The 16,440-nt window shown below is 45.4% G+C and overlaps 1 protein-coding gene across 4 annotated transcripts in view; it reads right to left on the bottom strand.

Moving 5' to 3' along the window:
- Positions 1-1,576: 1,576 nt before the first annotated feature.
- The window catches only part of VPS8 (VPS8 subunit of CORVET complex), a 294,602-nt gene continuing 279,738 nt past the window's right edge, over positions 1,577-16,440 (bottom strand). For all 4 annotated transcript variants that reach the window (XM_058295485.2, XM_058295487.2, XM_058295486.2 and 1 more), the window contains 2 exons: positions 7,294-7,374; positions 1,577-4,095 (listed from right to left, as the gene is read on the bottom strand). In XM_058295485.2, coding sequence (XP_058151468.1) covers positions 3,946-4,095; positions 7,294-7,374 — 231 coding nt within the window. In that variant the 3' untranslated portion in view covers positions 1,577-3,945. The remainder of the gene's footprint in view (positions 4,096-7,293; positions 7,375-16,440) is intronic.

The raw sequence follows: 16,440 nt of genomic DNA, 5'->3' as shown, positions 1-16,440 counted from the left end.
CCATGCCAGCCTTGCCCCTCATTTACCACAGGTGGGTGGCGTGGGGAGTGAAGGGGCACCGGCAGGGCTGATGGCCGTGCAGATGGCAGTGCACCTCCACCCGAGCGGCACCTCAGAACACTCGCACTGGGCCCAGCCACGGAAACCCATCCGGCGCCACAGAGCTTTCCACACACCCAGAGCCCTGCACAGGCGGGGCTCACGGGATGGAGGCCTGGGCTCCCACTGTGCCAGGCCCACCCCACCCAAGGCTGTGGCTGATCCCCGTGGACTGAGAGATCATAGGCTGGAAGCCATGAAGGACACCCATAACCTGGAGCCCCTACTTACACCAAGGAAGCCTGGCTGGGAGGGCCTGCCACCTCCACGGGCCCTCTCACTGGCTCAGTTCTCAGTATCAGGGAAACTGGACACAGCATGGAGAATGGAAACTTGGATATATACCTCACCCTGTACCTTCCAATAAATTTCATACTAAACCTGAGTAGATCCTGATAAAAACTTGAAAACTTGGGCTAGATTGTTTATACCCTCTGAAGGAAAGTGACTAGTAAAGAAACAGGCTGTTGTTGGTATTTTAATACATGAGAACAGAATCTCCCTCTGGATATTAAAATATGAAAAGAAACAGAATGGGAGAAAGGGGTGTGACAAATATAACTGATAAAAGTGATAAACACTCTGCAAAACACAGGAAGAACCTGTACAAAGAAAGGTCCCAGATTCTATTAAAAAGTGACCAAGGGAAATAAACAGTCTCCACAGAGGGAAATTCAGACAGTACATCACCACAAGGACAAGTGCACAATCTTGAAAGAAGTGAACAGAGTGCCAATTCAAGGGCCTCTAAGTCATCTTTCTACAAAAATCAAACTATAAAAATAAAAAAGTGTTGGCACAGCTATGAAAGGATTTACTGCTTGATGTGTCCCTCTCTGGACGGTAAACTCCAGGGGGCAGGGGTGTGTCTCGGTCACTGTTTTTGTCTCCTGAAGCCAGCACAGTATAATGGGGTTCTGACCAGAGCCAGCGGGTGAGGGGCCTCCAAGGCTGGGAAAGGTGGTTCCGCATTCTCAGGTGTGCCACAAGCATCACCAATTCAAGAATTTTCTGTTTATCACAATACAAAGGTAAAACAAAGATATGACAGACACTGATTTTTTTGGCTGACCAGAATCTACTCCTTTCCTGTATCAGTACCTTGGTTTCCTTTCCAGGGATTATCTCCTGCCTTGCCCAAGGGAGCAGTACAGGAGGAGAATGTTAAGACCTCCCAAAACGGTTGCTGAAGGGGATCTCTGGAACCTCCTTTCCCAAGATCCTTCCTCTTACCACCTGCCACAGCCAAGGGGTAGGTCTCGAGTTCAGCCTGGTGCTGGAGCAGGTGCTATGACCTGCCTGCTCCTGATCTTTCTGAGCTAGGCTCTTCAGTCTTCCCTGTGATCCTAAACAACCCTAAACTCTCCAGTAAGTTCCCTATGGCTTATTCAGCCAGAACCAGTCGCTCTTGCTGACTCATTCTAAAATATTTCCAGATGTTTTAGTTTCATTACTAAAGCAAATACCACACAATGCATTGGCTTAAACAATGGGAATTTATTGGCTTATGGTTTTGAGGCTGAGAAGTCCAAATCAAGGTGTCATCAAGGCGATGCTTTCTTTCCTAAGACTGGTGTTCTGGGGCTGGCTGCTGGCGATCCTTGGTCCTTGGCTCGGGCTCCTCTGTCACATGGCAATGCACATGGCGGCCTCTTTTAGCCTCTCCCTTCTAGTCTAGGTTCCATTGATATTCAGCTTCTGGCTTTTTCCTCTGTGACTTTTCCTATAAGACCTTCAGTAATAGGATTAAAACCCATCCTGAATCAGCTCGGCCACACCTTAACTGAAGTTACCTCACCAAAAGGTCCTATTTACAAGAGTTCACACCGACAGGAATAGATTAAGAACATGTTTTTCTGGGGTGCATGGTTCCAAACCACCATGCCAGAGAAGGGTCTTTGCCCAAAAGGAACTGCTCGGAAGTGGGACTTGATTTTGCTACAGGGTAGAAATGTGCTACAGACCATGAGAGAGGACACTGACAGTGGCTTCCAGAAGGCAGGGGCTGGGTTCAGCTCAGGTCTTCCATATCTCAGGCCCCGTGCTGCCCAGTACTCAAGCATCGGTTTCTCATCTACCTTAGATGAGAAAAGAGGATTCTTCAAATCCAATCCAGAGCATACTCTTAGGAAAGCATGACCTGAATATAAAGATGTTGTAATTTGTTCAATTGTGTTGTGACTTGAATGACAAGAAGCAAAAGAACTCTTGGGGACTTATAATAGGGAAGGAACTGGGGAAGAACTTTGTTGGTATTTTATCAGCCCTGATTTGAACAGGGGTTCTGATACTCAATAGACTGCCTTGGTTCTTTAGACTACAGAACGAAGAAGGGCAATCACAGGGATTTTGCTTTCTCAACCTTAATTTTAGGCTCCTTGGGAAACGTTTTGATGTATAATTTGGGGAAGCAGCACCACTGGCTCTGGAATCACAGTTCTAGTTCCAACTCTTATTCTTCTGGTTTTTAGTGTGTCACTCTGGTTAAATTACTTATCTCTGAGCCTCAGCTTTTTCATCTGTAAAAATGGGGTTGAGAATATTTTATATAGCTGTCACAAGCATCCAATTGGTGATCACTCAGTGCTCAACCACTGCCTCCAATTTAATGTCCTCACACTCCAATCAGGAGGCAGTACCCTCTGCAGCCTAGGACCTGAGAAGAGTTATATACTCAGAACTCAGATGGCATTTCTGGATCACTTACCATGTGCCTGCACAATGCTAAGGGTTTACAAGTAGTAGGTCACTTAATCTTCTCAACAGCTCTAGTTTATAGATAAAGAAATTGAGGCTCAGAGAGATTAAATAACTTTCCCAGGGTATTAGCTAGTAACTGGCAGAAGCAAGATTAAAAATCATATGTTCTCATCTAGTTTGTACATCTATTTCCTGAGGGTTTGACTAGCTTAAGTCCACCCTAAGAGCCTGATCACCTCCGAGTTAACCGAGTCAATGAAGTGCCTGAGCACAGAAGATGGACAGGGCACTTCCTGGCTGCAGTGACCTCCTGTGGTTGTTGGTTCAGTAACATACAAAATCCCAGGGTCAAAAAAACATAAAGCGACTACTTTTTTGGCAACCTACATCTGTCATAGCAGCACCTGGCATGGATGAGTTGCTTTGAATGGAGTCTGAAATGGAGTTGCTTATCTGAAAACATAGGATTGCCACAATCAGGGTTCCAGACTTTGAGCTAACAAAATGAAATCGCGGCAACAAGGCTCTAAATGTTCTTCCTGACTAGAGGCCGAGTACTTAGGCAGCCAGCAGGCCCGCAGCACTAAACACAGAGGCATTTATTGTTAGAAAGGGCACCACACACACTCAATGGATTTTAACATAATCATATCAAAAGGGAGCTCCCCAATGCCTACAGGTTCTCCGCTCTCTCTGAAGCATGTTTCAGAGTTACACTGCAGCCTGGCCAAGTCCAGTTCCCTCTCCCAAAAACAGCACAAGCTGACATTCCTTCATGTTACCCACCAGCGTGACAGGAATGCCAACTGCTTGAGGTCTATCCACCCAGTCTCTAGGTTTTGGGAAGAAAAGAAAGTTCCCGACAGGCAAAATATACTTCCTAAAAAGCTGGACAGAAGTATGTAACTTCCCTTTTGCTTGACAAGCAAAACATAGTCAACCAATCTGGCAAAATGATGCGATAACAACGCTGTGGAAGAGACAGGGTCTTTGCTGGGCCTGGTGACCGTGGAGAAGGCCTGGGCATAGAGGCCAACTCAGAACCTCAAATCCGAAGTGTGGGGGGCAGTGGGGGCGAAGCCAGTCAGAGAGGAGGGGCCGTCCCAGTTTGCCTCTGGGTCTTCAGGGCCAGGCCTCAGGGACGCCTCAATCCTCAGTCACAGGAGGGGGAATAAGGTGCAGCTGGAAGTTCTCATTTTGGAAGATGCTGCTGAAAGCAGAGCTACCCTGGGAGCCACTGAACGGCCTGTAGCTCTCACTGCTGCGATTTTGGGAGAGTTCCGTAAGGAGAGCCAGCTGCAAAGGAGGAAACACACATCAGCAGGGCTTCTGGGACAGGGAGTCTGTGTGTGGTATGGGAAGGGGAATGTGGAACAGAAATGGGGAGGATCCTGCTTAGATACAGGAGACGGCACTGTACTGCTGGTAGAGTGCGGCACCTGGAGACTACAAAATGGTTTGGATCCCAGGTATGCATCTCCCAAGCTAGTTACGTGACCTTGGGCAAACTGAAGTCATCTTTTAGGGCCTAAATGTCCTCACTTAATAATGCTGAGAGCAGATTGGTTAAGCTCCAAGGGCACGTGTGGCCGTGGCATCCCAGGACCGTCTGGCCCTGAGCCAGTGCATGCTGGCAACGCCTCCGGCTCACGTGCCCGCCACTGCCTCCTTTTGCTCCCTGCAGATGCTCCTGAGTGGACGTTCTCCATTCTCTCTGCTCATGTCATCACACACTCTCCCTCCTAGTGAGCTCTCCTCGGGGTGCTTGAACCTGAATTATGACCACTGGCTCTGCCCTCCCTCTTCTGTTACCTGGATAGCTCCAAATGGAAGGCCAGCTGTCAATTCACTCAGTGGCAAAGCTGAACTCAGACGCTACCTTCTCCTCCAAAGGAGTTCTCCATGCTCTGAGTGTCCCTATTTCTACCAGTGACACCAGCAACACCATCATTCTGTTAGTGGCCCAGTGAAGGTAGGCCTTGCAAGAGGGAGTGGGGAAGCGGTGGTCTCAGCTTGTGGGGACGCCGGGCTCTGCCACATTGAAAGGGCCATTGCTCTTACCTCAAAGAGGCTTTCTGCAAAAATAGGGGCCTGATGGCCTGGCCCTCAAGATGCCCTCAGTGGCCAGAGAAGAGATGAATTTCACACTCAAGGTCCTCAGACTTCTGTCTTTGGACCTGCTGCTTCTTATCCCCACTTACAGAGGGAACCACCTTGGCCCAACCCACAGAGAAAACCAGAAGGGAAGCTCAGAGCCAAGAGAAAATGTTTCCCCATAACAGAAGATGGGACCTGCTGGTGGGGTCATTTCATCCCACTACCAACATTCTCAGGTACCTGCCTAGACATATTGGGGCCAATGACAGCCTGGCATGTGGGGTCGCCCTGGAGAGAGGGCAGCTATTAGCAGTGAGGCATCAAACAATGCAGGACGATCCTGCCTTGCGTTTGGTTTGGGGTCAGATGTACGCATGTGCTTCTAATAGCAACCAATAACTGTATGGAGTATCTTCTGGGTGCCAGACATGATGCTAGGTGCTTTACATGTATGTAGTTTCTATTTCTCCACAACAACCCACTGGGGTACAAAAAACCCACAAAATTTGGAGCTCTGAGAAGTCAAGTCACTTGCCCTCGGTCACCCAGCAGGGAACAGTACTGCTGGGGATGCAAACTCGGGTTTGTGTGAAACTTGCGCTCATCTAAGCTGCCGCCCTCCTGCACCTGCTCCCAGCTGCCTGCCCTGCCGGCACCGGCTTCTGGCTGTTGCCTGGTCTCTGGCACAGTGCTCTGTCTTAACATATCAATAATGACAGAGGCTCACATGTGCCGGACTGTCCCTTTGTGGCTGCAGTAAGTGGTGCCCTAAGTTCAAAGTACCACATTCTCAAAAATAACCCATCCCAGACACATGTCTATGATCTTTTAAGTAATTCAGGGACTCTGACACCCTGATTGTGAGTGAGTTAGCTGGCAAAGGACACACATGAGGGCTCATTCGAGGATCCTGCCAGGGACTTCCATGGACGTCTGTAGAGCACACAGAGACATCTCTCTCTCTGCTGGAGCCCCACATCGTGCCGCTCCCTGCCTGAGCTGCCCGCCAGCCTGCAGAGTTCTCTGCAAGGACTGTGATGTACAAAGCTATCAGCAGAAGGGGCAACAGATGAACTCGAGGTTCACTCACAATCAGACACTGTGAGGTTGAAAGATCAACCACAAAAAAATATTTTATATATCCAAATAAAAGAGTAGTTTTATGTTTCACTGCTGGAACTTTAGTGACCTAGGAATTGACCAATGATTTTGATCAGTGATTTCTACCAATCTATGATTTGATGTGCTAGAACTTCCTTGGAGGACCCTGGGAGGGATGGAGGGGACACCAATTCAATAACGCAGACAGGTCCACCACCAGGAGAGCCCTGGAGAAGTCTCCAGGACAAAATATTCTGCTCACACTAACACTAGGAGAGGGAACACCATTTTTCTCTGAACTGCCAAGCAACCAGGCAGGTTGCCTAAGAATGGGGAGTGCTAAAAGGGAGTCCAGACAGAGAAGCAGTGCACACAAGCCATTTTGCAAACACAAGGCAAGCTCAGGGAGCAAAACCTGACCTGCTTGGAATTTAGGTGTGACTTGGGAAATAGGGGAGGTGGTAAAGTTTGCACTCTATTCTGTAGGTGACAGAGATCTATGAAGATGCCTGACAGTGGCCATCCCAATCTGTCCTCTTTTTCTACAGTTATAGGATACCAATAGTTTTAGTCTATGGCCTTTTGGAATAAAGATCTCTTTTTCCAGCCTCCACAGCAGTTTAGGTATGATCATATGCCCTAAGTTATTGACAATGGAGTTAAGTGGAAGTGGTATGTGCAACTTCTAAAAAGAAGTCATATGATCTTTTTTCTTTTCCTCCACCTTTCTAGTAATCTAATTGGAATGCAGATATGATGGCTGGAGGAGTAGCAGCTATCTTAACCCATGAGAATATACACTGCATGTTGAGGATGGCAGAGCAACAAGATTGAAGAAATCTGAGAGAGGTTCATGAAAAATGCCCTGGACTGCCTACATTTATATATCTACCCTGTTTAAGCCACGATTATTTTGCATTTGTTTTTCATGGCCAAAACTAACTGAACAAACCCAGATGTTCAGCAGGGTCTGGGGCTTAGGACAGATTTAGCAAAGTCATCAATACAAACAAAGACCTCCCAGGAGAGGGATTCGCCTTCTGATGTGCTGTCTCAGGGAAAGAGGCCTTCTGTGTCCCCGCCCACTGGCAGGTAAGAGGCCGACATCCTTCCACTTTCTCTGAAGCCTTTACCAAATTCCAAGTGCTCTGTAGGGTCCACATGGCTGTGGACAACAGGGGATGCCGGAGCACAGGCCAAGGAGGCGGCTCAAGTGAAAATTGGAGGGCACTGGGTTTCCAAAACAGTAAATTACAAAAGGGGAAATAAAAATTTAAACAACTACACAAACTGTACCCTGGAACTTCCTCGGTAGAGATGGCAAAGCTGATCAAAGGCTTGGATTTGCTGTGGATCCAGAACAGGTTCTGAGGTTGCCTGAGGAGTAAAAAATGATAAGGTTAATGATACCATGCAACTGCCTCCATGTACAGCCTCTGTTCTTTCTTTTCACCTCCTATCAGAGGTGAAACAGGACTTGGTACTTCCTTCATTCCTCTGAAGAAAACCCATGCTAGCAGGAATAAAAGAGATATTTTACTGAACTTTCATGAGAAATGGGTAGGCCCCCTAAAAGCCCTCCTTGGTGGTAGCCCCCAGGCTGACCACTCTATGGACCCTTTCCCTTTTTGCCATTACTATTCAGAGCAATTTAGGTCCATTCAGCCTTTATTCCCAGCAAAGATCTCCCTTCTTTGTGGTAGTTGTGGGGGGTACAGGATAAATAAAAAGATGATTTCCTTTCCCTGTCAGATTACAAAGCTTGAAGCAAGGCCAGCCTGCTGCCTTTTGGAAGAGGGGAAGCCTAACCTGCTTTTTTTTTTAAAATCCCCACCCTTTGTGGCTTTTTGTATGCTGTCTGTTCTCTGTGTCCATTCGCTGTGTGTTCTTCTGTGTCTGTATTTTTATTTATTTCCCCTCCCCCCTTGCAGCTTGCTTGCTGTCTGCTCCCTGCGTCTGTTGCTGCGCTCTTCTGTGTTTTTTGCTTGTCTCCCTTTTTGTTGCATCACCTGGCTGAGTCAGCTCAGCCCACAGTGTGCAGGCAAGCCTGCCTTCACAAGGAGGCCCTAGGACGCGACTCCAGGGCCTCCCATATAGTGGACAGGAGCCCAACTGATTGAGCCACAGCTGCGTCCCCTAACTTGCTTTTACAGCAGCCTTATTTTGATCTACCTGTTCCTGTAGTGAGACATGTCAATACAGTGGATCTACTCCACATGGACCTCATCAAATCCAGACCTAGAGAGAAGAAATAGGATCCTGGGGAAGCAGCTGTAGGCTTTGGAGTCAGAGGTGAATTCAATCTCACACTAGACCTGCTTGGTGACCTAAAGCAAGTCACTTCCCTTCTTTGAGCCTCAAATGCCTCACCTATAAATGATAGGGAGTAATGCTTACCTTAGGGAGTTAACTGAAAATTACATTAGATACATATTTAAAGAACCTTTGGCTTACCCGGGACCAGGCAAGGGCTCAGTATTATGTGGGTTTCTATTACGAGATACCTTGACTTAAGAGTTGATTTCAGCAGTGTTTCTATGCTTAGGTATAAGACTAGTGAAAATATATCTTCTTTGCCCTGTATTATGAATCTTCGCATGAACGAAAAGGATCACTGAACACAAACCCAACACAGTTCATGAATGTCTCAATTATGAAGGGTCTGAGTGTCAGCACAAGCACATGTTCACATGGGCTGAGTGAAGACTGTGGGATTGAAGGCAACTAAAGACATGTTTTGTTTATAGGAAAGTCCTTGTGTGAACAGCTAACAGAACAATGATAAAAACAAATGCCTGTGTTTAGGATGTGGCAGAGATTCAGGAAGAGGTTAACAAGAGTAGATGAGCAGAGGGGATGGGGCATGTTCATGATGGAGCACTTACTGTGTGCCAAGTCCACTCTAAATGTTTTAAAATGACTATCTCATTCAATCCACAAAACCACTCTACGAGAAAAGTACTATCCTGTCCATTTATTCCTCCAAGAAAGATCTGAACTTTGAAAAGCATTATAAACAGATACCTTAAGGGGTTATGTAAATTTGTCTTTCAGGAATGCCTTTGCTTTTTTTCCTCAAAATTTTCACCACCCTTAGTGGGGGGGAAATCTACTAAGAGCTAACAGAGAACTGAAACAAGCATTCCACGAGAAAGAAACAATGCTGACTTAGTATGAAATTATTTCACAACTTCCTCTCCTAACTGATGAAGAGGATCTCTTTTAGAACCCAGAAAGCAGCTGTCAATGAGAAGAAGGTTACATCTCATGGGCTTCTGGGATCCCACAGTGGTGCCCCAAAGACAATGTCAAGGCTGATCTGACTCTGGAGACCAGCACAGGGCACAGCTGGCTTGTTACTAAGTGATGAGGGGATGGCTGAGAATGAGGAAGGCTCAGTGGAAATACCAAGCAGTGCCGAATGACCCAAAACAAGCAGTTGGAAAGAGAAGAAAAGACCCCAGGGCTCTTCTTTTCACTCTATTAGACTGATTTCTCTGGGTCTGCCAGACATATGGAGGAGGGGTCATTCCCTAATCTGAGAATGTTTAAACTTGCCTTCTCACTTTTAAAAAACAATTTTTCTTAATATCATTTAGTAGGGAAAATGATCATTTGGTAGGGAAAATGATCATTTTTCTGTCCAAATTCTTGGACAGAAAGTGTGTGGAGTATTGCACTTTCAACAGACCCTAAGATACATATGGGAGTTCCAAGGTGAAGATGATCTGAAGGTTTGAAAACTAATACAGGGAAGCGGATTTGCCTCAATGGATAGAGCATCTGCCTACCACATGGGAGGTCCAGGGTTCAAACCCAGGGCCTCCTGACCTGTGTGGTGAGCTGGTCCACACACAGTGCTGATGAGCACAAAGAATGCCCTGCCACGCAGGGGTGTCCCCTGTGTAGGGGAGGCCCACGCACCAGAAGTGCGCCCTGTAAGGAAAGCAGCCATGCGTGAAGAAAGCTCAGCCTGCCCAGGAGTGGTGCCGCACACACTGAGAGCTGATGCGGCAAGATGACGCAACAAAGAGGGACACAGATTCCCTGTGCCACTGACAAAAATCCAAGCGGACACAGAAGAACACAAAGTGAATGGACACAGAGAGCAGACAATGGGGCAGGCGGTGAGAAATAAATAAAAAATAAGTCTTTAAAAAAAAAGAAAAATAATACAAATCTAGCTTAAGCCAAAATAGAAAGTGGAAGGTTCTAATTACCTACGGCGACTTCCAGTCCTGGAAAATATGGTCCTGCCACCTGATTTTCCTGACTATTTTAGTACTACTGACATAAGCTGGGGAGCAGGGGAGGGATAAGGCAAGGAAAAGACAAAATTGCACAAAAGATACTATTTGTTATGAAAATGTAGATGGTGCTGACCACTTCTGATGACCCACTAAAGAAATTTTCATCACACCTTGAACTGAGAAAAACTGTGTTAATCCCCTGAACACTGTAGTTTTATAACTTACTGGGTCTTCTTTTTGGCTTCTATTACCTGAGATCTCAGAGATAAATGGTTTGCCATACAGAACTAGCAACTGCACAGGACTGCATGGCAAACCTGTGTGTGCTATTATAACCTCTGGTTTTATATCACTTCCCACAGACACACAGTTTTTTAAATTCTAGATTTCCTCTTTATTTTACGATATTGGATATGTTTTGGAAGTCAACTCAAATCCTTTTTGGTAAGTGAAGATCATGCCAGATTATATGTTGAAAATGTTACTATTAAAAACAGAATCATGCTTTCAACTCCCCAGGAAATACTCCATGATAATATGAATTTATTTTAGGTACAAAAGAAATGGCTCTAGCCCCTGGGAGTTTGCTCCATGAGGCAGAAAGTTCAAAAGTCTCAAATGATGGTCCAACCCATGTTTTCTGATCTAGTGCTCTCAAACTTTAATGTGCATAAGAATCACTCAGAGATATTTTTAAAATATAGATTCTCATTAATAGGCCTGAGGCAGGGCCTGGGATTCTGCATTTCTAAGACACTCGTAAGAAGTGCTGAGAATGCTGGTCCATCATCTGCAGTGAACAACAAGGCTCTAATTTGTGCTCTCAGAACAGTGAAGGTTGCTTAAGGATGCCCCTATTTCTCACTGAGTTCTAATGGTAATAGAGCACTCACTCTAAGGTTATAGGTATTTTGGCTGATTTAACTGTACCAAATCAACCATTCAATTAGCATTTCTCTGTTCTAAGGTACCCTGACTAGGTATGCAATTTTCAAAATTCACTGACTTCTTCTGCAGGCATCCTGTAATCCTTTGATACAATAAGAAAGTTTAATAAGATAAGAACGTTTCAATCAGGGAGCGCGTGTGGCTCAAGTGGTTGAGTGCCTCCTTCCCACATGAGAGGTCCTGGGTTCGGTTCCTAATGCCTCCCAGAGAAACACAAAAGCAAACAACAAGTAAAACAACAAAAACAACAACTTGGGAGCCAATGTGGCTCAATGGTTGAGCACCGCCTTCCCACACAGGAGGCCTTGGGTTCAATCTCTGGCCCCTGGTATCTTAAAAAAAAAAAAAGTTCCAAAACTTGAATCTCACTGATCTGGACTGCAAGGCCCTACAGCTATTTTACTAAGTGAAAAGGGTTGTATAAATTGAATGAAAAGTTCAGAACCAATTAAGGGTCATAACCCAGGCCTTTACCTCATAAGCTCCAGACCTGTTGGGAGAAAACCTAGAGGAACAGCTGGGTAAGAATGGACACACACACACACACAAACCCATAATTTCAAACACGATATACCCAGATGAGTGTGATAGGGTGGCACTGAGCCCTGGGCTTGCCACAAGCTCATTCCTCCTCCGCCTTTAAACTCCTTGGAGAGACCAAGAGAAGGGGTATTTCCAACGAGGACATCTTTCAGAAACAGAAAAACGTGGCTGTCCCATGGGTGTGGAAAACTGTAACTGAAGATCATAGGCTCTTTCTTATAACATAAGCCATCGCCCTGGGCAAGCAGAAGTCTCTGCAGGGGTTGCCCTAGGACCACCTGATGCTAACTCCCTGTATAAAGTGTCTGAAGAGAAGTCATTTGAGGAGAAACGAGAGAGCTATCTGTCGAAGTGCCTAGAACCTAACAGATACTTACCTGCCCTAAAATCCTTCTTGGAATAAGACAGTGTTTTTTCAGAAGAACACACAGGGAATGGACACAGAGAGCAGACAACTGGGGTGGGGGGTAGGGGAAGGAGAGAAATTAAAAAAAAAACCGTAAATAAAAAAGAGTGTTTTTAAAAAGGAGGCATTCAAGGAATGCCTAATAATCACTAAGAGGAAGTTTTCTGCAGTCTTCATGGTTCTGTGGGCTAGGAGAGTGGGGCTGGGGCAGAAGCGAGAGGATGGGCAGGACCCCTTGAAAGGCCGCTTGTTCACAGAAGGCAAATTTAACTGGTTTATACCCTTCTATGCAGACTTCTGGTGTTTAATTGGCTCATCTCTTATCCCCTACATGCCTCATGAATTGGTTCTATGGCTCAGTGAACATTTCCTGAGCCCTTACTATATCAGGCACTGGGGTACACAGATGAGTAAATCCAGAGGAGCTTAATGTCTTCAGATTACAGGACATTAAAACCCAGAAAAAGATGTACCTTCTCAATACTGGTAAGCAAAACTTGAGAGTTTACTTAAGTATAATAACCATATGTTGCATATTTGCCAGAGTAATCCTTGTGTGAAATATGCTCCCACATTATCTATAAAAAGCCATTAAAATGTCCCTGTAAGTACAGCATTTGTGGGTCCAAATCACACTCTTCGACATAAAATGACATGGAAGTCTCAGCTCTGGCCCCCTCCCCAGAATGCCTTCTTTAAATTCTCCAATCTGTTCAGCTCAGTCTCTCTCTTCTAGGCTTCCACATGGCCTGTACATAACTGTATTGTTGTGTGCACTGTGGTATAATTATCTGTTTATCTGTCTCCCATATTAGACTGTGAATACGCTGAATATCAGAACTGTATCTTATTTATCCTTTTATTCTCAGTGCTCAGCACACAGAACATGTTCAACAAACATTTGCTGAATAATTCTGTATCCTGGCTTACCAGCAGGCAGCAACTCTGCTCTCCTAAGCCCAGGGTGAAAGCACCAGCCCTTGCCTTCCTATTTTCCAAGAACTTGGGCTTTGTAAAGATTCTTCGTGATTGCTGCTATGTCTGCCCTGATTCTCAGGAAAGATATCCATATCATTTCGTTTAATTCACTTTCGGGGAGATGATTTTTTTTAAATGTCAGGAAAAGAAAAAGTACCAACCACCTTTTAGAAAGTCCATTAACCAGTACATTTAGCCAAGAGTAGGGCTTGTGGCCATGACCCTCCTTCTGTTGTTACTGCCACCATTTCCTAGGGCAGGGTCCTGGATTAAGGGTGACTGTGGCCTGCAGGCCAGGGGCCTGCTTCCCAAATGCACGCGACACATGGTGGTGTGGTGGTGAAGAGCCAGCACCTTGGAGCCCTTCTGCCTAAGCCCAAACCCCGCTTTACCAATCACTAGCAGTACGACCTTAGGCAGGTTACCGATTCTTTCTGAGTGGGGCATCTTCTTCTGTAATGTGGGGATAATGACAGTTACACCACATAAAGTGGTGAGGAGATTACACAAGGCAATACACATGGAACACGTAGTAAATGCCCAGGACTATGAAAGTTCTCACTAAGTATTATTAACCAAAAAGAAGAGCACATGATACCCTTACAGGTACGGCACACAGAGCCAATCTACGTGACAGACAGGATAGACCCACCTAGACCTAATATGGCTGCAGAAATAGAAAGAAAGGAAGCTAAAGGCACAGTGCATAGAAGAACTGGCAAAACCTGGTAATGGAAGAGACCAGTGGATGTTGCCAAAAAGGGATATGAGGGTAAGCTAGAGGGAAAGTTTCAGGAAATTGAGAGATCCCTGATGACAGGGGCCTCTGACTTTCTTGCTCACCAGAGCCTAGCACCGGGCACTGAGCAGTTGCTGAAAAACGATCTGCTGAGCAAATGGATGAAAGAATGGGAAAGGTGGCTCAGCAGAGTTTCTATCTCTTTCTTATTCACTGGGGTTTTCACATACCCTCTGTGATGCAGAAAAAAGAGCACATGGCATGGCTTTGGACAGACGGGGGCTCAATCCCGATTCTGCCGAGTGACTCTGGGCAACTCTAGTCTCAGTTTTTTTTTTTACCTATAGAAGTCTACAGAATTGCTGTGAGGATTAGAGATAATACAGAGCCTGACACTTATTTAAGGGTCAATAATCGGCAGTTATTGCTGTGACTGTGTTACGTACACTCCTGGGGGGAGTCTAATCCTGTCTCCAGCTCCCTACAAAACCTGCACAGGTCACACTGCTCCTCTGGGTCTATGTTCTAATTTACCAAAGGGCAATGCCGCCTCCTCCACGCTCCACCCATGGGAAGAGGTGGGCACTGAGACAACAGGCATTTAGGGCATGAATGTTAGTAATGTTGACTGAAGCTAATCATGGCTTTTATTACATAATCAGAAGCAAACTAGGGCAACCAACGAAAGGCATTGTCACAAAGACTCATGATAGCCTTGAAGAGAAATAATAGATTCAGTCCACGGATGCTGTATAGAGAAACTGATTTGCCAAATCAGTGTCATGAACAAAATAAAGTGGGAACAACAAAATATGAACATACTCTCAATCTGGCAAATCCATCAATTAAAGTGCTCTTCCCAATATTCCTAGACAACCTAACCCCCAAGCACAAAATTTTTAGAAGACATTTTGCAATTGGAAGAGAAGGAAAAAGACATTTGATGCTATCTGCTGAGCAAATTTCTCCCCATATAATGAAGTCCAGGGATAAGAGCTGAAAATTAAACTGTAGCTGAACATTAGAGGAAGAAATGGTGACAGCCCTGGAAATGACCTTGTAACACTTGGCATTAAAGTAAATCCGGTGGAAAATGAGGTCCTGATGATCTATAAGAGCTCCAGGGAGAGGGCCGTCATGCTAACACAGTGCAGCAGCACATTTCAAAGCTCAGTAACTCACAGATGTGGTGGAAGTGAGAGCTGTAATTGCATCCGCTGGAAGGAAGAAAACAAAAATCAGGGCTTTCAGGATCCACAGATTCTTAACCAGTGTCTCAAGCTTTGGTATAGGAAAACAACCACGATCCAGTGCTACCTTGAAGGCCAGGTTCATAATAATAGGTGTAATAAAAATACTGGGAATTCTGGATACAGGGCCATCCAAGTCATATATGAAGACATAGGCAGTCACAGAAGACTGAGTTCTGTGTGTCCATTCCTTAGTTATTCTCTGCAATAAATTACATCCTAAAATCAAAAGTCTTAAACACTTTTTTCCCCAATCATCTTCCTGCTCTCACACATGCTCCTTTTCTAATGCCTCAAAACTCTTTGACAGGTCACAACCAGTGATCAATTAGGTAATAAAACAATAAAACAGGCAGACAAACTGCTAAACCAACTGGAGAGCACAGGGGAAAATCTGGCAGAACTTTCTTAGGGAGATTTCCTTTAGAGTTGTAATTATAACTCTAGAATGGCCAGTTCTGAGGGTGAGTGCCTGAGGTTGGAGGTGGAGATCTATGAAAGACTGAGAAATACCCTTAAAAAAACAAGATCTCCAATATCACAACTAAAAAGCAACAGCACAGTGAACTTTCTACAGCAGGAAGGGGCAATGCTGGAGTTAGTCTTCTAAGATATGAACAGAGAGGATACGGACAACAGCAGCAGCTAACATTTATTCAGCGCATGATTACTCAGTGCCAGTCGCTGTTGCAAGCACTTTATATGAATCATCTCATTCAATCATCATCATTACCCTATGAGGGAGGTACTTCTATAGTCCTTATTTTACAATGGAAGAAACTGCGGACTGGGGGTTAAGTGGCATGCCAAAGGTCACTCTGGTTGGTGGTGGAGCCCAGATCTGAACTTGGGCAGTCAGGCTCCGGAACTTCTTCCACCTGCTGTGCTCTCCAGTATGTCTGGAACGTGTCTGCCAGAAAGTCACTCCTACGGGAACCAAAGCGTGTGTCAGGAGTAGATAAGGATCCCGGGGTCTATATGCCTGAGACCCTGATGGCCTCTGACCTCCTCCTGGGGATCCTTCACAATTCTGCTTTATTTAACTTCAAAGCTCATCCTATATAGCCTATGAAGTATCAACAAAAAGCCAGGGAAGAGAGAGCAGCTGATGAAAATGAACTGCAGACATCAGTATCTTGTTTAAACTGCATTTTTTGAAGTCTGGGCTAATGTTTTAGTTTACCAAAGGGCTGCCAATGCAAAGTACCAGAAATGTGTTGGCTTTTATAAAGGATATTTATTTGGGGTAAATGCTCACAGTTCCAAGGCTGAAAAGTCCAACTCGAGACACCATAAGAGGTGCTTCCTCACAAAGTCAGCTACTGTTGA

This window comes from Dasypus novemcinctus, chromosome 4, assembly GCF_030445035.2.
Source record: "Dasypus novemcinctus isolate mDasNov1 chromosome 4, mDasNov1.1.hap2, whole genome shotgun sequence".
Taxonomy (NCBI): domain Eukaryota; kingdom Metazoa; phylum Chordata; class Mammalia; order Cingulata; family Dasypodidae; genus Dasypus; species Dasypus novemcinctus.
Note: the sequence above shows the minus strand (reverse complement) of the source record. Positions and strands in the feature narration are given on the sequence as shown.